Source organism: Chrysemys picta, chromosome 11 (genome assembly GCF_011386835.1).
Source record: "Chrysemys picta bellii isolate R12L10 chromosome 11, ASM1138683v2, whole genome shotgun sequence".
Taxonomy (NCBI): domain Eukaryota; kingdom Metazoa; phylum Chordata; order Testudines; family Emydidae; genus Chrysemys; species Chrysemys picta.
In genome coordinates this window covers 55,038,334-55,060,213 of record NC_088801.1, presented here as the reverse complement: position 1 = coordinate 55,060,213, position 21,880 = coordinate 55,038,334, and the positions used below count along the sequence as shown (strand labels likewise).

Sequence of the window (21,880 nt, the reverse complement as noted above, 5' to 3'; positions counted from 1 at the left end):
TTGTTTCTAATAGCAGCATGCCAAGCTGCACGTTTAAAGAATAAGCCTGATTAGTTTTATTTATTTTAGTTTCCTGTATTATATAAAATATGTATTTTGTTCCCATAGGAAGGACATCTACAAACAAAGATGATCAATGCTGGTTTGCAATATGGATATGAGTATCTTGGTAATACCCCAAGATTGGTTATCACTCCACTTACAGACAGATGCTACAGGTAAAACCACAAATTAGTGAATGTGTTAGAAACATGAATTTATGTTACTGAAATAATTTAATTGAGTCCTCAGAATAGATGTCTGCCAACATGAAATGGATGATTCTACTTTATTACTTGTGTTATTACTTATTATTCTATTGTTCTTTTATGCATGATGATATGGTATGCTCTTTGTTTATTGATTAGATTAGGGTATGTGTTAATATTTTATTGTGATATAATTGACATTTTGAGAAAAATTAATTATCTATAGATTCCTGTTTTAAAGAACAGATGTGCTCACAAAAGTAACTATAAAAATGGCAGTTTCTCATTCAACATGTTTCCTTTATGGCTTGAGGTCATTTCTGCTTGGACATAGGTGCTCTAATACCACTGTGATGAGAGCCATATAAGTACTTAGATAGGGATTTTACTGAACAAAAAAATGTTTTTACTACTGTAAGTATTTCAGAGCTAACACCTGCTAAGGTAGAGTGTGTTAGATGCTATTCTGCCTCATAAATGAAAAATAAAATTACAGGTATGTGCTAAATTTTGACTGAGGCACTTTTTTATAGGTAATGCAGCTATTTTTTCAGACCCCAGTTTAGGTTAAAATGCCACTAGTTTGAAATCATTTTTTAAATTGTAAACTGAACAAATTTGAGATTAAATCAGTATTGTAATCCATTGGTGTCATTTATTACACCACTTTTCGGTCTGTAGCCCCATTTTTGATATTTTGGAAAGTGACTAGAAATAAGTAGTATTTTGGACTCTGGGTAAATTACTTCATGTATGACTGTAATGTTGGTGACTCCAACTGTCGGTACTGTAGGAAATCTTGTAGAATTTGTTGGATATGGATATATAGACATTGAACAGCAGTTTTTAAAGTTTCCTGTAAATACTGGAATAGCAGGAAAAATGACGTGTTACCAATGATAGTATCGAAAATGGCACACTTTTATCAACTCTTTTTTAATTTCAGAACCCTGTTTGGAGCACTTCACCTTCATCTAGGAGGTGCCCCTGAAGGTCCTGCTGGAACTGGAAAAACTGAAACTACGAAAGACTTAGCAAAGGCTGTAGCGAAGCAATGTGTGGTTTTCAATTGTTCTGATGGATTGGATTACCTTGCGTTAGGAAAATTTTTTAAGGTTTGGATTAATCTTGAGGGCCATATTTTCATTTACACTAAGGCCTCTTTATTTCACTCTGGCATGTGAAATAGCATAGAATATAGAGTTGGTCATAGTGGGCTATGAGTGATCAGCGTCCTGTCATCCAGTCCCAGATTTTGGCAGTGAGAGGTTTAGGGGCACCTGGAGAATGGGGTTGCATCCCTGACACATTGACTAATAGCCATTGGTGGACCTATCTTCCATAAACTTAACTAATTCTGTTTTTTAACCCAGTTATATTTTTGGCCATCACAACATCCCACAGCAATGAATTGTTGACTGTGTGTGGAGAAGTACTTCCTTTTGTTTGTTTTTCATCTGCTGCCTATTAATGCCATCCAGTGACTCCAAGATCTTTTTATTATGTGAAGAGAGTGTATATGTAATTTATCTCACTTTAAAGCCTCTTGACACTGCTAAAATGATGTAAAATTCAATAGGTAATTCAGCCAAAATGTTTAAATTATATTTTAGGTTTTGTTTTAAAAATAAAAAATACCACAGTGATTTTATTTATTTTTTAGTAGGAAGCATAGGTTGCATTTTACTAAGAACAATTTTATTAGCTATGTGGTAATGGATAGACACAAAATTAGGGGTGTTCTAAACACTAATAATTGTCCAGTAAAAAAGAAAGCTTTTCAGGTGAAAAGCTGTATTCAAACCAGTAAACTTTTGTATTTTTATATCATGTATATTACATATATCATGGACATAAAATTGTTCATGTCTGCTTCCATCTTTTAAGTATAAATAATGAGACAAATTCTGTAATCTTCACCTAGTCAAAACTCCCACTTAAGTTACAAAGGATTTGAGGACTGGCTCAATAACTTTTTGTAATACAATCAGAAGGCTACCAGTTACCCTTTTAAGAAAACCAGATTTAGTAGATAGCTGGAAAAATTCCCTTCAGTACACAATATTCTGTATAAAACATCATACTTGTTAGCATTTTTAAAGATAAGTGTTTTATTTTCTGATGGCAGATACATCATTTTTCTTGTGAAACACTGTTTTGGCTATATTTGCAAACAGATTCCACATTTACAGCCTCTTTTTTTAAACAAGCCTAAATTTTATGTCCTAGAAGGGGTTTGAACTACTGACATTTTTATCCTATTTGTTTGATGGAGAAAGATACAGCATTTATAGCAAATGTTAATCATATAGCACAGGGACTACAGAGACAAAGGGAAACTAACAATACTGGAAAGTACTGTAATGTTCAGAACTCAAATACCACTGACAGGGGTGTGGTATTAACATTGGAAGTTTAGGAATGCATCTAAACTATAAAAATCAGTACATTCATTACTGAAACCACATTAAGCTGCTAAGGTAGACAGAGCTCTGCTGTTTTAATTTGTATAATAAAAATCTGCTCTAAACAGGTTTCCATGACACTATAGTGAAAATATCAGAGCCCTACCTATACTAGGGCTATATAAATAAATCTATAAATATAAGAAACCTGTGGTTTCCAAAGTTCATCCAAATTTGTCTGAAACACTGGTGCTTGACTAGAATAATCTATCCATAATGGGAAAACAAAATGCTGTGTTCAAAATGTGAAAAAGTAAAACATATTAAATTACAGAAAAATATTCATGGAGAGTGAAATTTACCACAGCATGTGCTGCAGAACCCCTGCAGTAGCATCTTTGGAAGATATTGCATACCTGGAAGGGGTTTCTGTCTTGGCTCCAAATAGGTCAGTAAAGAATGGATCATGGGGGAAGGGCAAATTAATCCAGTTACAGATATTCCCTAGCTTGGCACCCTGCATAGGTATGTAAAGGGATGGTGATGGTTACTCCTGCTTGGAAAAGTAATAGTTGCCCAGGAGAAGTGCATTGTCGCCCACCCATTGACTGTGGGCATGGAGATGAATTTCAGCCTTGTAGAGTTTCTTGATTTGTCCATTTTACTCAGGTTTTATGAGAGAGTGTGTGAATGGCATTAATTACTTTTTCTTTTGGATCCTGGCTACTGTTATCCACTTCTTAGTCATCTCAGGATTAGATTATTGCAATACACTCAAATCGACTGCAGACTGAAGCTGGTGCAGAATGCCACATCCCCTTTATTATATGAAGTATGTCATCTGGACCACATTCCACCGGTATTCTGGGACCTGCATTAGCAGCTGATTGGTCTCCAGATGGAGTTTAGGGTGTTTGGGTTTTTTGGACCTACAAAGCCCTGAATGGCCAGGGAGACCTCTTTGATTGAGAGAATACCTCTCTCTCCATGCCATGGTGCCAGCTGGAGTCAGTGGAGGCATTAGCTCTGAAGCTCTCCTGTTAGAAATAAGAGGGGGCTGAACACCTATTGTTGTCCATATAGGCCCATTGGAGCTGAAACTTGCTTCCTTGTCCAAAATAGTCAAAATGTGCTGACCTTCAGGATATCCATCTATTTGATAGGTGTTTGGGTTAAATTGGGATATTATTTTATTTTGTTGTTTTGATTTATTGGCTGACAAATTAATATATTTTACAGTGTATTGCTTCTGGGAAATGTTCTAATATGAATTGTGAGTTTGGTTAGTTGTTAACATGCCCAAAGATTGTGTGTAGTAATCTTTTGTATATTAAATGTAAATACATATTTTTCATTATTCATTATTCACTTATCACTGTTACAATGAAAATAAATAATGAATATGAATGAATAGTTTGTTTGTTATACCCTTCCAGGGTTTGTTATCTTGTGGAGCCTGGGCTTGCTTTGATGAATTTAACAGAATTGATTTGGAAGTACTTTCTGTTGTTGCTCAACAAATTCTTACAATCCAAAGAGGTAATTTATTGCTTTAGTCACATCTTCTATGCTAAATATGAATAAAATAAAGAGTAAGAAAAAGTAGTATTTGACTAGTAACTACAATTACATTAATTTTCATTTGTCCATAGGTATCAATTCAGGGTCTGACTTACTAATATTTGAAGGAACTGAACTGAAACTGAACCCCACATGTGCTGTCTTTATAACCATGAATCCAGGTTATGCTGGGCGTTCAGAGCTTCCAGATAATCTTAAGGTACTGTAGAAAATAGTTAGAATAACTATTACAGTTTCAGTTTTATTAATTTTTGAAGTTAATACAGAAGAAATAATGGTCTCATCAAATACATACATTACTGAGAATATTTAATCAAATCAACCTCTACTGCTCTAAACTCAATATTCAAACCAATAATTATTATCTCCTCCCATGAAGAGGAACAAAAAAGAAAAATTAGCCTGAAGACAGTGCAATAATTAGAAAAATTGTCAATGTCAAGAGGTATTTTTAAGAGAAGGATCTAACACATACAGTTGGTAGAAAATGGGGGATCCATTTTCATAAATATTTTTGTGTTTTTGAGAAAAAAAGTTTTGTCTCGAAGCACAATAAAACATCAAAATCATGAAATTTCAATGGAAAAGGATTTCAAGAATATTCTGCTTCAGGAGAGCCAAAATGGAATTTTTCTGCTTCCCAGCTGCCCTCTAGGACGGTATTAATTTCAATTGTGAAATTAATCCCCAGCTCCAGGGATATAGAGAGGGGTGCTGCCCATCCCCCAGAACAGGTTGGGAGGCAGGGAAGTAGAGCTCCTGGCATTGTGTCTCTCCATGGCTGGGAGAAAGATGGGAGGTAAGGAGGCAGACTGCCCTGGTGCTGAGCCTCTCCATGGCCAGAATAAGGGGCAGGTGGGGAGGCAGAGTGCCCGGCACTGTGCCTCTTCATCCCTAGGAGCAGGTGGCTAGGGTGGGAGGTGGAGAGACCTGCCTGTGTTTTGACAAAAGTTTTGTTGAATTTCTTATATATTTAGTGAAACATTTTCTTTTATTGAATTGGCGTTTTCTAGTGCAATGACGGTTTGTCAGAAATTTTACAACTTGCTGTGTTAACAGTGCTTTTGAATAAGAAACAGAATATTTAAAGGAAATTGCTGCATATTTTCCTCAGCCCAGAATGCTGAAAGTTCAGAAAGTAAGAGGAACATTTCACATCTCATAAGTTGTGAACAATATTTGTAAATAATGGGTTTTAATTGATTATTGCTGATGATTGTTACTTGTTGAAAGGTGACTTGATTTGCTGTACAGGAAGCCAGAGTGTTTGATGTGAGAAATTGCAAACCAGTTTCTGTCTTGCTTTAATATCAAGTTAAGAATTAGAATTAATTGTACTGTTTACTATTTTTCAAATAACTTGATTTCCAAACATAAACAGACATATTCTTACTTTGAATATGGATGCACAACTGCCACTGAAGTTTGTGGGAGCCAGTTGTGAAACCCCCATTGAAGTCAAGGAGAGTTTTGCTATTGACATCACTGGGGGTCAGTTTTTTAGCCCAAGTATTCTCTGAAGCAAGAAGATATGAATGTTAAAGTAAAAGAAAAACTCTATTGTGCATTTTTCTGATGGTTTCACAAATAATGTCATAGAATCATAGAATATTAGAATTGGAAGAGAACCCAGGAGGTCATCTAGTCCAATCCCCTGCTCAAAGCAGGACCAACACTAACTAAATCATCCCAGCCAGGGCTTTGTCAAGCCAGGCCTTAAAAACCTCTAAGGATGAAGATTCCACCACCTCCCTAGGTAACCCATTCCAGTGCTTCACACCCTCCTAGTGACAGTGTTTCCTAATATCCAATCTAGACCTCTCCCACTGCAACTTGAGACCATTGCTTCTTGGTCTATCATCTACCACCACTGAGAACAGCCTATCTCCATCTTCTTTGGAACCCCCCTTCAGGTAGTTGAAGTCTGCTATCAAATCCCCCCTTACTGTTCTCTTCCACAGACTAAATAACCACAGTTCCCTCAGCATCTTTTCGTAAGTCATGTGCCTCAGCCCCCTAATAATTTTCGTTGCCCTCCTCTGGACTTTCTCCAATTTATCCACATCCCCTCTGCATTGGGGGGACCAAAACTGGATGCAATACTCTAGGTGTGGCCTCACCAGTGCCGAATAATCACTTCCCCCAATCTGCTGGCAATGCTCCTACTAATACAGCCCAATATGCTCTTGGTCTTCTTGCAACAAGGGCACACTGCTGACTTATATCCAGCTTCTCGTCCACTGTAATCCCCAGGTCCTTTTCTGCAGAACTGTTGCTTAGCCAGTCAGTCCCCAGCCTGTAGCAGTGCATGAGATTCTTCTTTCCTAAGTGCAGGACTCTGCACTTGTCCTTGTTGAACCTCATCAGATTTCTTTTGGCCCAATCTTCTAATTTATCTAGGTCCACTCTGAACCCTATCCCTACCCTCCAGCATATCTACCTCTCTCCCCAGCTTAGTGTTATCTGCGAATTTGCTGAGGGTTCATTTAATCCCATCATCCAGATCATTAATAATGTAATTAATAATGATCATTAATAATATCGTTGTAACCTGATGTCACATTCTAAAAGCTATGTAGGAATGTGGAACTCCTCTTTTGAGCCATCTTAAAATCTGGTGTTAGCACGCAACCAGGTGATATATAGGTTAATACAAGAGGAGCTGGAGTGTCTCTCTGAGGATCAGAGCAATTCCTACAGGAACCCTAGGAACTTTCTCAGGGGAGAAAGCTGAGGCTTATGTTTTGTTATTGTAATTCAAGTTACTGTTATATGCAGTGTTTGCAGATTCTTTTCAAAGCAGGATAGGAACTTCATATGGTTACATGTGGTATTAGGATGGGATGAAAAAAAATGACCCTCTGTACAGAAATGGAAAATGAAAGATGTCCTGAAACGGCTGGTAGAACAGCAAAAACAGCAGTAAGTTCGTGCTGTATCAACAGGTCTTGATGCTATTTAGGAAGAAACAGCAATATCATCAGTAAGCCCAGGCTACAGCCAAACAATGGTATCAGCAACAGTTCTGGTAGCAGCTGCTTCAGAGCTTATTAAGCCACTTGCACCGAGATTTCAGTCATTCCTTCTGCAGCTTTGTGGTATTTTGTGTGTTTTTCTGGTTTATGTTGAGTAAAAAATACTAACAAAAATGAATTTTCACTCTGACATTAGGCATCTATAAATATTTATGGAACGTAATAAAACATATAGTATAGTCATTGACTTATTGATACTGGAATTTAATTGGATGCCAGTATAATGAAAAATTACATAATTTTATGTATATGTAAAATAAGTTATACAAAGTATTACGGTATTGTATGTCACTATGGCTGATGTGATTTTTAATGTTTATTTAATAGGCTCTCTTTAGAACAGTAGCTATGATGGTTCCTGATTATGCCATGATTGCAGAAATTGTCTTGTATTCCTGTGGTTTTGTTACTGCTCGACCTCTGTCAGTGAAAATTGTAGCTACATATCGTCTATGTTCAGAGCAATTGTCTTCCCAGCATCATTACGATTATGGAATGAGAGCTGTAAAGTCAGTGCTTACTGCAGCTGGTAACTTGAAGGTAAAAGATTTCTTGCATTTTCTTTGGTATCCAGTATTTTAATCAGAAAAGTTTGTTTCATGTTTGTAGCAGAAGAATTTGTTCACACTGTTCTGTACATTTTCAAATAGAAATTTGGGGTTTTATGCATATGAGTCCTGTTAATATCAATCATATAAATAGCTAAAATGCTGTGTGACTCTGAAAATTTAGGGGTGAGAGCATATATTACAGGGCACAATTTAACTTGCTGTGATCATTCCAGGGACTAATCACTTTTTGATGTGCATGTACAGCTCTCATAACTAATGGGAATTACATATTGATTGAAAGCCAAATACACTCCTGTGTAACTATAGTCAGGCTTTGTCTATGGCTATGCTAGCTGCTATCCTTGCAAATTTCATGGACCTTTGTCCATGCACAATGAACTTGTCCCATGACAGAATTCAAGGTGTACTAGCTCAGTCCACTTTTGGCTGGTTCTTTTACTTCCTGTTCATGCAGGAGACTCTAACCAATCTTACACTTGGTGAGGTATTGGGGAGTGAGGCTTTATTCGATTCTATTCAATGCTATGTAGGTTCTTATCCTGCCCACCTTGCCATAGTATCTGAGCACCTTCCAGTAGTGCATTAAGCAATGTGACTAACATCTACCACATGTGGGTTTGAGCTCGCTCTCATTCTCATTCCATGGGGAGAGCTGTGTGTGCAGTGTAGAGTTTTGTTCTTCTTTGAGTGCTTGCTTATCTCCATTCCACATTAGGCGTGTGTGTGCTGCATGCACTGTTGCAGGAGATTTTTCCCTGAGTGCTATCTGTCGTGCTGGCTCTAGCGCCCTGTAGAGCCGCATGCTCATATGCCATTGTAAGGAATGTCCCCGGTCTCGCACTCTCTGAGTTCCTTCTTACTGCCTGTGATCGTTGCTGGAAGAACCCCTCTTGCTTTGGCCAGGCTTCTTCCCAGTGATTTTTAGACTCTGTTTCTTAGCTTTTGTTTTAAACATAGTTTTAGTGTATATAGATATTGTAGTTAGTTGTAGTGTAAATGGTTATTGTATATAGTTAGTCCCTATCGTTGAAGGACTCTCTTCACCCCAGGGGCCAAGTATGCCCCAGTCCCCGGCTTCAAACCTTGTGCCTTCTGTGGCAAACCTATGCCTGTGAGTGACCCACACTCCAGTTGCTTGAAGTGCTTGAGAGAAACTCACGTGAGGGACAAGTGCCAGATCTGTCATAAGGACTTTAGCTAGAGAGTGATGGCTCAAGGCTATCCTAATGGAGGCCGCTCTCAGACTAGCCTCAGAGCAAAGCCACTCCGATTCTGCACTGAGCACTTCAGCTTTGGTGTGAAGTGCTCCTCTGGCACTGCACTCTTCCCGGCACCATTCACCATCTCCTATGCCAAGGAAAAAGCACAAGAAGTAGTGCACAGCTAGAGGGCGCTCGATGGTACAACAAAAGGACAAGCATGGGAAAGGCAGCACAGTGCGACCCACGCTGGGCCAGACCACCACCCCCGGTCTCATGGTGGCACTGTTGACTCCGCCCAGAGCATGAGTTCGGTGCAGGACCCTCCGCTGACACCTGGAAGCCACCACGGTACCAGCGGCTTGACTGTCCCTTCAATCCCAGAGGCCTTCGCAGTGGCCAGGGACTTACTGTCACTCCTGGTCTCCCCGAATCTGATGGGACAGCCGCTGGCTCCAGTGACAGAAAAAGGAAGGAGCAGGGAGTTCTTTCCTGGCACCAGGCCCACTGGCACCTTCTAGAGCAAACTGGCTCTGATCCCATTGTTATCATGCCGCCTGGATCCTTGATACCATAGGGAGGCAGAGAGGGGTATTCTTCCACCGTGGTCAGCAAGGGAGGATTCCTTGTTGGAGTCAGAAGGGAATCCCTACGTGCCACCTAAGGGTCGCCACCAAGCAGAACAGGAAGTGCCATCACGGCCCCTGCTCTATGTTTTCCCCCCAGTCCCTCTGTTTCACAAGGTCCCCGTTACAAAGAGTTGGATGAAAGGGCTTCTGGTGTCAGCCTAGAGGATCTCGTCCTGGATAACCGCCCGTATTCGAGCTTGCTACGAGCAGGCAAATGCTCTGTCACCAACTATCCTAATCACTCACTCCACGAGAGCTCAGGCCTCTTCAGCAGCATTCCTCATGCAAATGCCAATCCAAGACATCTGTAGGGCCACAAGTTGGTCATTGGTGCATACCTTTGCATCCCATTACGCCATCACCCAACAGGCTCGAGACAACACCAGATTCAGAAGAGCTGTGCTGGAGTCAGCATGTCCATGAACTCCAAACCCAGCTCCTGCGATACTGCATGTGAGTCACCTAACGTGGAATGGACACGAGCAAGCACTCAAAGGAGAAAAAACAGTTACTAACCTTCTGTTACTGTTGTTCTTCGAGATGTGTCCATTCCATGACCCACCCTCTACCCCCTCTGTCAAAGTTGTCTGGAAAGAAGGAACTGAGAGAGTGCATGGCCCTCAGCAACCCTTCTACCAGTGCATGAGTGCGCGGCTCCAGAGGGTGCTAGAGCTAGCCCGACAGATACCACTGAGGGAAAAATCTCCAGCAGCAGTGCACGCAGTGCGCACACACCTAATGCGGAATGGACATGAGTAACACATCTCGAAGAACAACAGTTATGGAATGTTAGTAACCAGGTTTTTTGTGTGCAAATGTGGGTTTGGTTTGTACGGTGCATGAATGCATAAATTTTGCAGGCATAACTTAGGTGTCCATGTTTGTAAATCTGACTCTTTATATTTAGACTTACTCAGTAACATGCCTACCTTTTTGAATCTGCTACCTGTATATCCTAATACACAAGAAAAAATAGTAAATAAATATGGCGTGGTTCAAAAGAGAAGTTACATACATATTCACTCTAGATTTTTTTTATAGCCTGATAGAGCTCTTTAAAGTATAGGCTTATAAGAATGTCCACTGCATTGAATGCTTTAACTTTATCTGACAGTGTGGTAAGTTACCCATCTTTAGAGATAGTTGGCACATAGCCCAGAATGCATTTTGCAATACAGAAAGAATGTCAAAGTCAAATTCATATCATCACCTCTCAACAGAATGTTAATATGAAAGTGGACTGGCAGCCAGTTCCCAAACAATAAGATCAGTGTTAGGTTGTAAAGACTGGATGTAAGTTTATAAACCTACAGCTGGAACATATAGTATTGTCAGTGGACCTGAAACCTGTGATGAATAAATACAAAGCTGTAAAACAAGCATCTATTTTCTGAAACCATAAAAATAAATTAAGAACATATTTGCATCAGTGTAATTTCTTTTTTAGCTGAAATATCCATCAGAGAACGAAGAAATTTTGCTACTAAGATCTATTATAGACGTAAACCTGCCTAAGTTTTTGTCCCACGATTTACCACTTTTTGAGGTAAGAAGCTAAAGTAGTTTTAGTAATGCAGTAAGATTTTTCTAGATACTCATTGATGTAATTAGCATAAAGCAAGGATGTCAAACAAATGGTCCAAGGAATACTTTAATCTTACCTATAAGCAATTTAAAATTTAGTCTTAACAGTTTCTCCCCAGGCAATGCATTTAGTCCTCTTTCTAGGAAATGCTGCTTCTGGTTTTAATAGCTTAGATTAATGTAAATTGCCAACACAATTTTCCAACTAAAAATGATAACATAATAATACATTATAGCCTTCTATTCAAAGATTTCAAAACACTTTACAAACAATCATGTGAGATAGGTAAGTAATAGTATTCCCATTTTTAGATGAGGAAATTCATTGTTTCACCCAAGATTTTAAGTGTAATGAATAGAGAAAACAGTCAAATAGATTCAGTGGCCCAGATTCTCTCCTGCCTGAGTGGAGCTTGGTGCAGGACTAGGTTGGGGGACACAGCAAGTTAACTCTAACCTTCTCAGGGTGGAGCCGTTGTGCCCCTGTGTCCTAGTGGCTGTTCTAATTTACGCAATCTGTCTGTGCTCCCTATGGGCTCACACAAGGTGAATATTAGTGGAGCGCACAAGCATGTTTGTCTCTATCTGTGATGTGACTAGACATGCCCCTACACCGGCATTGGGAGGCAGTGGGTGCAGCCCAGGCTACAATGCTTTAGACCATCTTAGAGCTCCCCTGTGTTGTGGGTATTCTCATCTGGCTAAAAGAGGAAAAGAGAATCTGAGCTAATGTGTGGTGCTAAAGTGAGAGATGTGCACACACAGACATGGATATTTGTATGCAATTTTCCAAAGTACAGATGTAAATATAATTTTATCTGTTTGTGATAGGTGTATGTGTCATTTTGTAGGTGCATAGATTGCATTTTGTAGGTGCATTTTCAAACTTTGGCCCATAGTACTTACTTTTGTATTATTTTAGAATGAATTAAAAGGACAGGAAGGTTTCAGGTAGGGAATTCATGGAGGTATGAAAGTGTGATAGAGCCATCTCTTAGGAATTTGGGGGCAACACTGGTAAACTGAGGCACGGAGACTATATATTTTTTCTTAATCTTCAGTTATCTAAATTATAAAATCCAATGGCACAGTACTATAATATACAATGTGAAGGCAAGCAGAACACTTTGATTCTGATGATCAGGAGAGCAAGCAAAGAGATAGATGACTAATGGAGAGGGAATGTGGGGAAGTACATTTCAAAGGAGAGGAGCTATTCACCTTGGGGGAAGCTTGATATCTCAAATTGTTCTTTGTAGGGAATGTGATTGTCTTTAAGTGGGAAAGCTTTCATCTTCTCCCCCAAGCTTCTGCTGTGGTCAAGCGGGGAGGGAAAACTGGTCACTGTCAGTCCCTAATACCAGGTATCTGCTACAGCAGATGCTGGTAGCACAGGCTACTGTATATTTATATTATTTATCAGGTCAGGATGATATCTTTGTTGGTACCCTGACATCAGTGGCTAACAGTGTTCTTGGACATGGTGAAAGAGAGAGGCCACAATAGCTCCTTTTCTAAAATCATTAATAGTGAGTTTTTAAATTGTGACTGGGTATAACATAAGAAGACTGTCATTTCTGGGTTGGATTCTCTATGGATGTAATTTCACTAAGATTTCTAAGTTGATATTGTAGGAATGAAATTATTGCCTGCAGTATCTGATGAAATGTTCAACATCATTCTTGTTTTGCTTCAGTACTGTGACTAGAGGTAAAAATGTAGGATTTCTGCTTTTACATTAAAATGATTGTTTAAATAATTCTCCACTTACTATGAGGTATTGAGAGAGAACCATAACTGCTTTCTCAACCTTCAAACTGTAAATCATACCAACTAGTTTAAGCCTGCTCTGATAAAAGCTAAAGTTTAACAGAGAGCAATATATGATCTCATAGAGCCAGTTTCCTTTCTGTTGACACTGTTAAATATGTGATGTGGAATGCATAAAATATATAGTAGTAATGAGTTAGAACATCAAACCATTGGTCATGTATATTTTGGAACTGCATCTTCTTCACATAATTCAAATATTTTTACTCATTCAGTTGTTAGCAATGAATTGCGCAATTAACACTACTGTATCTAGGTGTTGTGATTTATACTCTTTGATTCAAAAAGTATAAGTACATATTTATCTGTTTAGAGTCACAGGATAAAGGGAGTGCATCCTGAAAGTCTATGAAGATAAGTTAAACACACATTGTAATTCATTCTTTGTCAGGGCATTACTTCAGATTTGTTTCCTGGTGTGAAGCTGCCAAAACCGGATTACAATGACTTACTAGAAGCAATCAAAATGAACTGTGATGCTATGAATTTGCAAATGACCGACATGTTTGCTGAGAAGATCTTGCAGATATTTGAAATGATGATTGTGCGTCATGGTTTTATGATAGTGGGAGAACCATTCGGGGGAAAAACATGTGCCTATCGAGTTTTGGCAGCAGCTTTGGGTGACTTATGTGAGAAGGTAACTAAATATTTTGCTAGATATTTTTTATCAAAACAGTTTTCAAAGTAAGCAAATGCAGTAGCATATTCAGTACTTATACAGGAAAGTGTTTGGTAGAACAGATGTACTTGTAAACTTGCAGTAAGGTAGTGACACATTTTTTTGAGCGTCCACAATACCCACAGGAGCAGGTATGTGGAAGGAAAACTCCATGTCCTCCTGCGGGTTGGGTGAAGAAAGAATTGACCTCTTAGGAAAAACCAGGGTTCTAATAATACATCTGTATGGAAGCCCTGTGCCTGTATGCAAGCCACTGGCTTCCTGGCAATGTGGTTCCAATAGACACACATTATCAAGGATTCCTCATCTGGGAGGTGGCTTCTCTCCTTATTCATCACAAATGGGTAACGCCTCTCATGTGTGCAATACAGAGGTACTCCATTGTTGTTACTGGAAGGACTAAATCCACCCTTCAACTCTGGCACCAGAACTTCTGCTTCCAGTGGTGGAACAAATGAACACTTCAGTTTCTCCCAACCACTTTGTTTTGTAACTTTAATTTTTATTTGCTCTTATATTGGAGCAACTTTGTTTCATCTTATAGCTTTTCTCTCCCTCTCTAGATGTGAGCAATCACCTGAGCACCAAGTCTCTAACACTTTGATTTCTCTGACGCAGCACTTCTTGAGCGGGCTCCCTCTGCCTGCCACCCCAAGCAGCAGAGGAGCCCTGTAAGCATTGAGCAACATCCAAGAGATGCTGCAAGCAACTTTTTAGGAGCTTCAGAAGGCGAGCTAGGCCCGGCACCTGTAAGCTGCAGACCCTTGCTCTGCTAGGGCATGGGGCTTTGAGTCAGAAAGGCATGCCAGGGCCTTGATCCCCATCTGAAGCTATGATTCCACTGTGGGAATGCTAGACCAGGAGCAAGAGGGTTCTCCTCTACTTGGGAATGCCTTACAGCCTGCTCAAAGGTAAGTCTTGCAAACTCCAGAGACTCCAGGTTCCAAAAAGACAAAAGGAAGTGTCTCCTTCATAAGGCAGCAATTGGTGAGATGCCCACATGAAGCTTTTTCTTCTGAAGTTCTCATTGAGAGCCTCCTGAGAGCATGAGAAAAAAGATCCCACCATGCCTGAACAGTCTTCATCTGCTACTGATCCTGTAAGCTGCAGCATTATTCTGAGCTTCTAGGTTAATTCTTCATAAAAAATATCAAGCTCTTCAACTATTGAGTCCAGCAAAGCAGTCTAGGTCTGTTCCACCCAGTCATCAGAAAGGGGTAGGAAGGAAGAATGAACATTATTCCAAGAGCAAGCACAGGCATAGTTTACCCATTCTGGTACCTACTAAAGCAGGGGTGGCCAAACTTTTTGGCCCGAGGGCCACATCTGGGTGGAGAAATTGCATGCAGGGCCATGAATGAAGGGCTGGGGCAGAGGGTTGGGGTGCGGGAGGGAGTGTGGGGTGCAGGAGTGGGTGTGGGGTGCAGGAAGGGGCTCAGGGCAAGGGGATGGGACACAGGAGCGGTGAGGTGTGTTTGAGGGGGCTCAGGATAGGGAGTTGGGGTGCAGGAGGGGGTGCAGCATGCAGGAGGGGGCTCAGGGCAAGGGGTTGGAGGCTCAGGGCAGGGGTGCAGGAAGGGCGTGGGGTGCGGCAGGTCGCTCAGTGCAGGGGGTTGGGGGCTCAGGGCAGGGGTTGGGGTGCTGGACGGGTGTGGGGTGCGGCAGGGGGCTCAGGGCAGGGGGCTGGGGTGCAGGAGGGGCACGACAGGGGGCTCTGGGCAGGGATGGGAAGCGGCCGGCACCATGTCCCTGCGGCCCCTGGGAGGGGGGTAGAGGGCGCCGCGTGCTGCCCTTGCCTGCAGGTACCTCCCCCAAAGCTCCCATTGGCCACGGTTCCCTGTTTCCAGCCAATGGGAGTTGCAGGGGGAGGTACCCGCAGGTGAGGGCAGCGCGTGGAGCCCTCTGTCCTCCCACCCCCAGGGGTTTCAGGGACATGGTGCCAGCCGCTTCCAGGAGTGGCACGGGGCCAGGGCAGACAGGGAGCCTGCCTTAGCCCTGCAGCGCCACGGGGGTGGCAATCCTGTGGGTTGGATCCGAAACCCTGACAGGCCGGATTTGGCCCGCGGACCATCGTTTGCTCACCCCTGTACTAAAGTGATGCAAAAAGCGCACTGTGCTGCTATATCACCTCATGTTGCTCCGCTGAAAGACAGTTGATGGCTCACATCAAGTCCTTCTCATGGTTTGACACAAGTTGGTCACATGGTACCCATGGTATCTCCTGAAATAGCAGTTGGCACTTTCCCATTACTGACCCTTCAGTACTGATGGTGACATTGGCATGCTCGGTACCAGTAACTTCAGTGCTCAGGATTCTGGTGTTGACCTCCATGCTGCAGATGTTTCTGGCATCGACTTTCTTGGTAGGAAGACTTTCTTGGTACTGAATGATCTTGTGGTAAACGCACTACCGGAGTCATCTTTGCTCTTCTAAGGCCACTAATGGTGTTTCTGTCTTAGTACCACTCACTACTAATGCCATGGTATCTATGAGCACTCTTGCTCTGGCTGTTGAGGGGGGATTTGAGAGCACTCTGTGACCCCAGACTTAATAGCTCTCCCCTGGAAAGAAGTATCCACTCTATGAACATTATGGGGAGGTATCCTACACTCATTCACCTCACTCTTGCAAACAGTACTGTCTGATAGGGAATCCAGGAATCATCCTTTCAAGAACAGACCTCAGGGATCTTGTGCGGAATATTCACCTTGGTATCCACCCCCATGGACCTCAGTGCCTTGTCTTTACCACATACAATCTAGGCATTATGGGGCTCCTTGGAGTATGCAACCAACTAGAAAACCTTCCTCTACTGCCACCATCCCCTGAATTTGATCTCCCTCCATTATAAGACATTGTAGGTCTGCTCAAGAAGGTCAGTGTCTATAGCGTCACAGGTAGCACCAACAGGATGATGACAGTGAAGAAGAACCACCTGCAGGACATGGAAGATTGATTGATTCCATCAGCAATATCCTCTTCCTATACAGACAAGGAGACTTCTGCTCCTAGCCAGCAGGATTATTTTAGAATTTTTCTAATGTCTTTTACATCACATGGCAGACACCTTAGTAATTCTGATGGAGGGAGCTGAAGAATCCTGAAAAGTAGTGGATCTTCTTCATCCTCCATGCTTGATAGGCTTGTCTTACCTATCAATGAATGACTGTTGGAACTGACTAAAGATCTGTGGCAGACCCCAGCATCTGTAGCACCTGTGTCTAAGAAAGCAGACTGACACTATCTAGTTCCCTCTCTGGGAGTTGAACATGTCTACAGTTATCTAGTACCAAGATCACTTGGTGTATGAAAGGTCCAAACAATATACACCTGCAAAAATGATTCCAAGGAAGAAGGAAACCAAAAAACTTGATTTATTCAGGAGGAAGGTTTCCTCCTCAGCTAATCTCCAGATGTGCCTTTTGAATAGGTGACAGCAGGCACGTCTGTCAAAATACAACAATCTAAACTGAAACAAGGTGTCACAATTCATTGAGAAGCTTCCACAAGATCAAAGGGAGGAGCTAAATTCCCTAGTGTCTGAAGGGCAGTTACTGGTCTGAACATCTTTACATGTTGCTCTAGATGCGTCTGATATGGCAGCATATTTAATGGCCATTTCCATTGAGGTATCCAGGGCTTCATGTCTCCAGTATTCCAGAATACTGAAGAAGGTCCAAACAACGATCGTGGACATGCCATTTGAAGGTTGTGACTCATTTAATTCCTGAACTGCTGAAGCTTTGTGTTCACTGAAGGATTTGAGAGCCACTCTCCACTTGCTGACTGCATATGGAGCAGCCCCAAGGAGGAAGCAGGCCAGACGCCAAAGCTTCACCAGCCAGAGTCCTTTTACCTCTTATTACTACAATCTGCTGGTGTTGTCAAAACTACTGAGGAAAAAGCAGAGGTTCCAGTGTAGGAAGCCCTCACGCTCTTTCTCCTCTGTTGCACACCCTGTACCTATCTCAGAGCAGAAAGTTCGATGCCATTGTTGAGAACTCATCAGAACCATATCAGGAGCTATACCCCTCCGGCTTCCTTTTGGCAACCACTTTTTTATCTTTGGGAGGCCTGGAACCAAATCACCTACAATCACTGGGCCCTAGAAATTACAAGCAAGAGGTATTCTATCCAATTTCAAGCACTTCCTACTTTCCATCCTCCTTCCCCCTCCCTTTATAAGGGCCCCTTTTATGTGATACAGTTGAAACAAGTGGTCAACACCCTTCTAGAACTTGGAGTGGTGGAGGAGGTGCCCCTGGAATTCAGAGGCAAGGTGTTCTATTCCCATTGCTTTTTAATCCCAAAGAAGACCTGAACTGCATACATTAGCCTGGGCATCAGATGAGAAGTATAGTTCCGTAGGCCCTCATTACCATCATTTACATATTCTGTTATCTAAGAACAACTCAACCAGAAAATTACGTTAATTGATTTGGTCAAATTTAATTTCTGGTGCGAGGGGAAACAGAAAGTTCTCTGGGTCAGAGACTGTCTCTTTGTATATACAGTGCCAACAACAATGGGACCTTGATGTGTAAATGACCATAATACAAATAAATCATCATAATCACCACAAAGTTCTGGTAATTTCAGCTGCACTGAAGTTTCTCTAGTGTGGTTGATTAGAGTCCTACAAACAAGCACCATAGAAACATGGGCACCAACCCTAGTGGTGTTCCAGAGATAGGCACATTAGACTCCCCATCTGAGTAGCATCAGGTGTCAAGATGAATCAGAATGATAGATTAGACAAGCCTGTGGCTGGCCCTTTTCATTGCTATTACCTCCAAAATAGGCTTCCATTCCTCTGCAAAAGCTTCCTTTGTGGGTAGGTGATACTTTTAGGTCCCAAATAGTTTCTTATAAAGCTTTTGCTTTATATGGGGGAACTTATATTTTAGCATATTATTCTACAGTAATAATAATTAAATTCTGCATTATTCTTTCCCCCCTATTTCTGGGATTCATTCCTTACTACTTCCTATTTGTGATGAATAAGGAGAGAGGCTATACAGCAGAATGAGAACTTTCTTACTTGATAATTTTCTTTCTGTTAGCAGCTTCTTTTCTCAACCATCTCACCATGGTAGCTGGTAAATGACTGGAATACAAATTGGAAATTTTCTTGAAAGAGAGACTTACATACATCATTGCCTTAAGGCTAGTCAATATAAATTTAAGTTGTTTTTCTAATGCTAATAAAAAACTGGAATGTTTCTACATCTTTGGAAGAACTGTTCTATTGGCTTGAATTGATGGGTAGAATTTAGTCTTGGAGCTACCAGCAAACACATAGGACTGCCTCTGAATTTCTCAGGTGAGAACCATTACCCATTTGTGGTGAATTAGAAGGGAAGCTGCTAATAGAAAGTTATCAGGTAAGGAATTTGTAATTTTGAAGTCTCGACCCAAACTTTGTTGCTTGAGCATTTTATTATTATCATCTATTATTATTGTTGTTGTTTATTATAAATATTTTATTATGTATTATAATATTAGACAAGGATAGAGTTGGCCATATTATGTGATTATAGTTAAATTCTAGAACTGACATTGTATTTTGTTACTGTTTCATGTTTGATATTCCCATGGATATGATGAGTCAAGCCTCTTCAGAAATATAGTCAGTGTGCTCTTTTCCTTTGCTTAGAGCAGGGATCCCCAAACTGTGGGGTGAACCCCTCTAAGGGGCATGGAGGAACTTTGGGAAGGTCTGGGGGGGCCCTGCTCTGCCCCCAAACCAGCTCTGCCCCCAACCCTGTTCAGCCCCCAGTCCTGCTCTGCCTCCAGGTCCAGCTCCACCTCCAGGCCAGATCTGTACCTCATCCCACTCCACCCCACTCCAGCTTTACTCCCAGCCCCAGCTCCACTCTGCCCCCTGCTCCGCCCCCAGCCCAGTTCTGCTCTCATGCCCTCTCTGTCCCCAGCCTAGCTCCTCCTCCATCCCCAGCTCCTCCTCCATCCCCAGTTCCGCTCCCGTCTCTGCCTTCAGGCCAAGCTCTGCTGCTGAGGAAGCCTTGGCTGTGCAGTAATGGGGGGGTAGGGGGGTGCAGACAGATTCTGTTAATGGTAAGGGGGGCATGACTGGAAAAGTTTGAACACCACTGGCTTAGATGAACAACTTTATCTGACGTTCCTTAAAAGCCTGGGTTGACTGACTTACTATAGTTTTTCCCAACTCTCTCTCTTTGGGGAAATTTAAAAAAAAAGCATGTCATGGTAAGTTATAATCCAATACAGACTCCTTGACAGAAAGGAGAAGCTGTAACATAAATCCTTACAGAAATAGTTGGCTTTCCTTTGAAAGAGTATAATAAAAATTCCCACATTTTACAGTTCACAGAGGGAACATAACCAATGAAAGATATGTCTGTCCATACGGGGAGGCTGTTAAAACACTTAAACATGAATGAATGTATTCCTGACTCCTGATTCATAAAGATATCCTGAAATTAATACTATTGTGCTGCTTTTGGAATGAAGAACAGCGTTCACTTCCAGAAAGAATTAAGACAGAATTTTTCCCCAGAGTAAGCACAGTGTGACACATGTTTTCTATATTATCAGGCCACAGGCCATAGCATGACTGTGCTCAAACAAACTGATGGGAGTTGTCACTTTTGGTTGCCATGCATTCCTATGAAACAGTGGTTTCTTATCACTTCAGAACTATAAGATACATGTAGTGTAAAATGTTACATCATGTCAGAGACAGAAGAAAAGGGTCAACATAAGTTAACCAAAAGTAAAATTAGAGCTCCTTATGTGCTTTAAATAACAATAGTGCTTAGCCCTTACATAGTGATTTTCATCTGTCGATCTCAAAACACTTTACAAAGGAGGGCATCATTATTCCCATTTTAGAGATGTGGAAACTGGGGCACAGTGAGGTGAAGGGACTTGTCTAAGGCCACACAGTTGGTGTGGAAATAGAACCCAGATCATTTAACGCACAATCTAGTGCCCCATTCACTGGACTGGACTGCCATTCTTTACGTTTCGTTTATCAGGATATTGTTTAGTTACAAAATTTGACCTCCGGCTCCTTATGATACAGTTAGGGTATTTTTCTTTAAAATATTTTCAGATCATCTTTAAAGTTCAATTTGCACAAATTAGTTCTTGTCCGTCTTGGTTCCAGCACTAGGAGTTTTAAGATGTAATTATATAAAATAGGAGAAACCAAAATAAAATAGATGGCACTATAAATTAAACTCTGTATGAATCAAATACATTTTATTTTTGTGTATCTAGGGGTTGATGGAGGAAAACAAGGTTCAGATCACTGTAATAAATCCCAAGTCTATAACCATGGGGCAGCTGTATGGACAATTTGATCCAGTCTCACATGAATGGTCGGATGGCATCCTGGCAGTGAGCTTTAGAGCATTTGCTTCTTCCTTGGTATGCACAAGATTAAAGTATTTTGTGGTCTATGTAAAAAATAATTCTATGATAGACATACAATATTGATGTGTAGGGGCTTGATTGTGCCTTGTATGCACAACCTGTAATGAGACAACCATTGCTACACACCTTTATGGAAGCTTAGTACACCCTGAGCAGCCAGACATGGCCCTGTGACCTCACTGATCACGCTGGACGGAGCAGTCTGTGCTCCCTTGACTGGAAGAACTGAGTGCAGGCACTGCAATTTGGCCTGGCTCTGCACATTCCTAGCAAGTACTTCTTGGGCTCCTTCTGTAGTACTCCTGTGGGAGGCTCCTTGCATCACTCCCCATGGTGCACACCTGTGTAGCGACCAGGAATAAACTGTTCCTAAAGAGGGACTCTGCTGTTTAGGAATGTTAATAGATATTATATATGGTCATTTGTATTCCAATGAATATTTAAGTCTTATACATGGTATCCCTTAAACTTTGGCAATTTTACCAAATATTGGCCCTGCCCCTACACTACTGAAGTTAATGAGAGTATTGCCATTGACTCAGTGGAAACAGCTTCATGATCTTTGCCTTGACTACAATGAGAGGTGGATCTGGCACATGAAGGGCAGGTTACCTCATGTATCTGCCGTATAAGATTCTGACCCTGTATAAACTTAAGCACATCAGAAGCACATTAGTAACTTATTGAAGTTGATGGGA

The 21,880-nt window shown here is 41.3% G+C and overlaps 1 protein-coding gene across 2 annotated transcripts in view; it reads left to right on the top strand.

Moving 5' to 3' along the window:
- DNAH7 (dynein axonemal heavy chain 7) overlaps nt 1-21,880 on the top strand; it is a 243,870-nt gene that overhangs the window by 94,673 nt on the left and 127,317 nt on the right. For both annotated transcript variants that reach the window (XM_042851669.2, XM_005294268.5), the window contains exons 23-30: nt 109-218; nt 1,195-1,363; nt 4,090-4,192; nt 4,306-4,433; nt 7,597-7,809; nt 11,117-11,215; nt 13,475-13,723; nt 21,027-21,176. In XM_042851669.2, the coding sequence (XP_042707603.2) occupies nt 109-218; nt 1,195-1,363; nt 4,090-4,192; nt 4,306-4,433; nt 7,597-7,809; nt 11,117-11,215; nt 13,475-13,723; nt 21,027-21,176 (1,221 nt within the window). The remainder of the gene's footprint in view (nt 1-108; nt 219-1,194; nt 1,364-4,089; nt 4,193-4,305; nt 4,434-7,596; nt 7,810-11,116; nt 11,216-13,474; nt 13,724-21,026; nt 21,177-21,880) is intronic.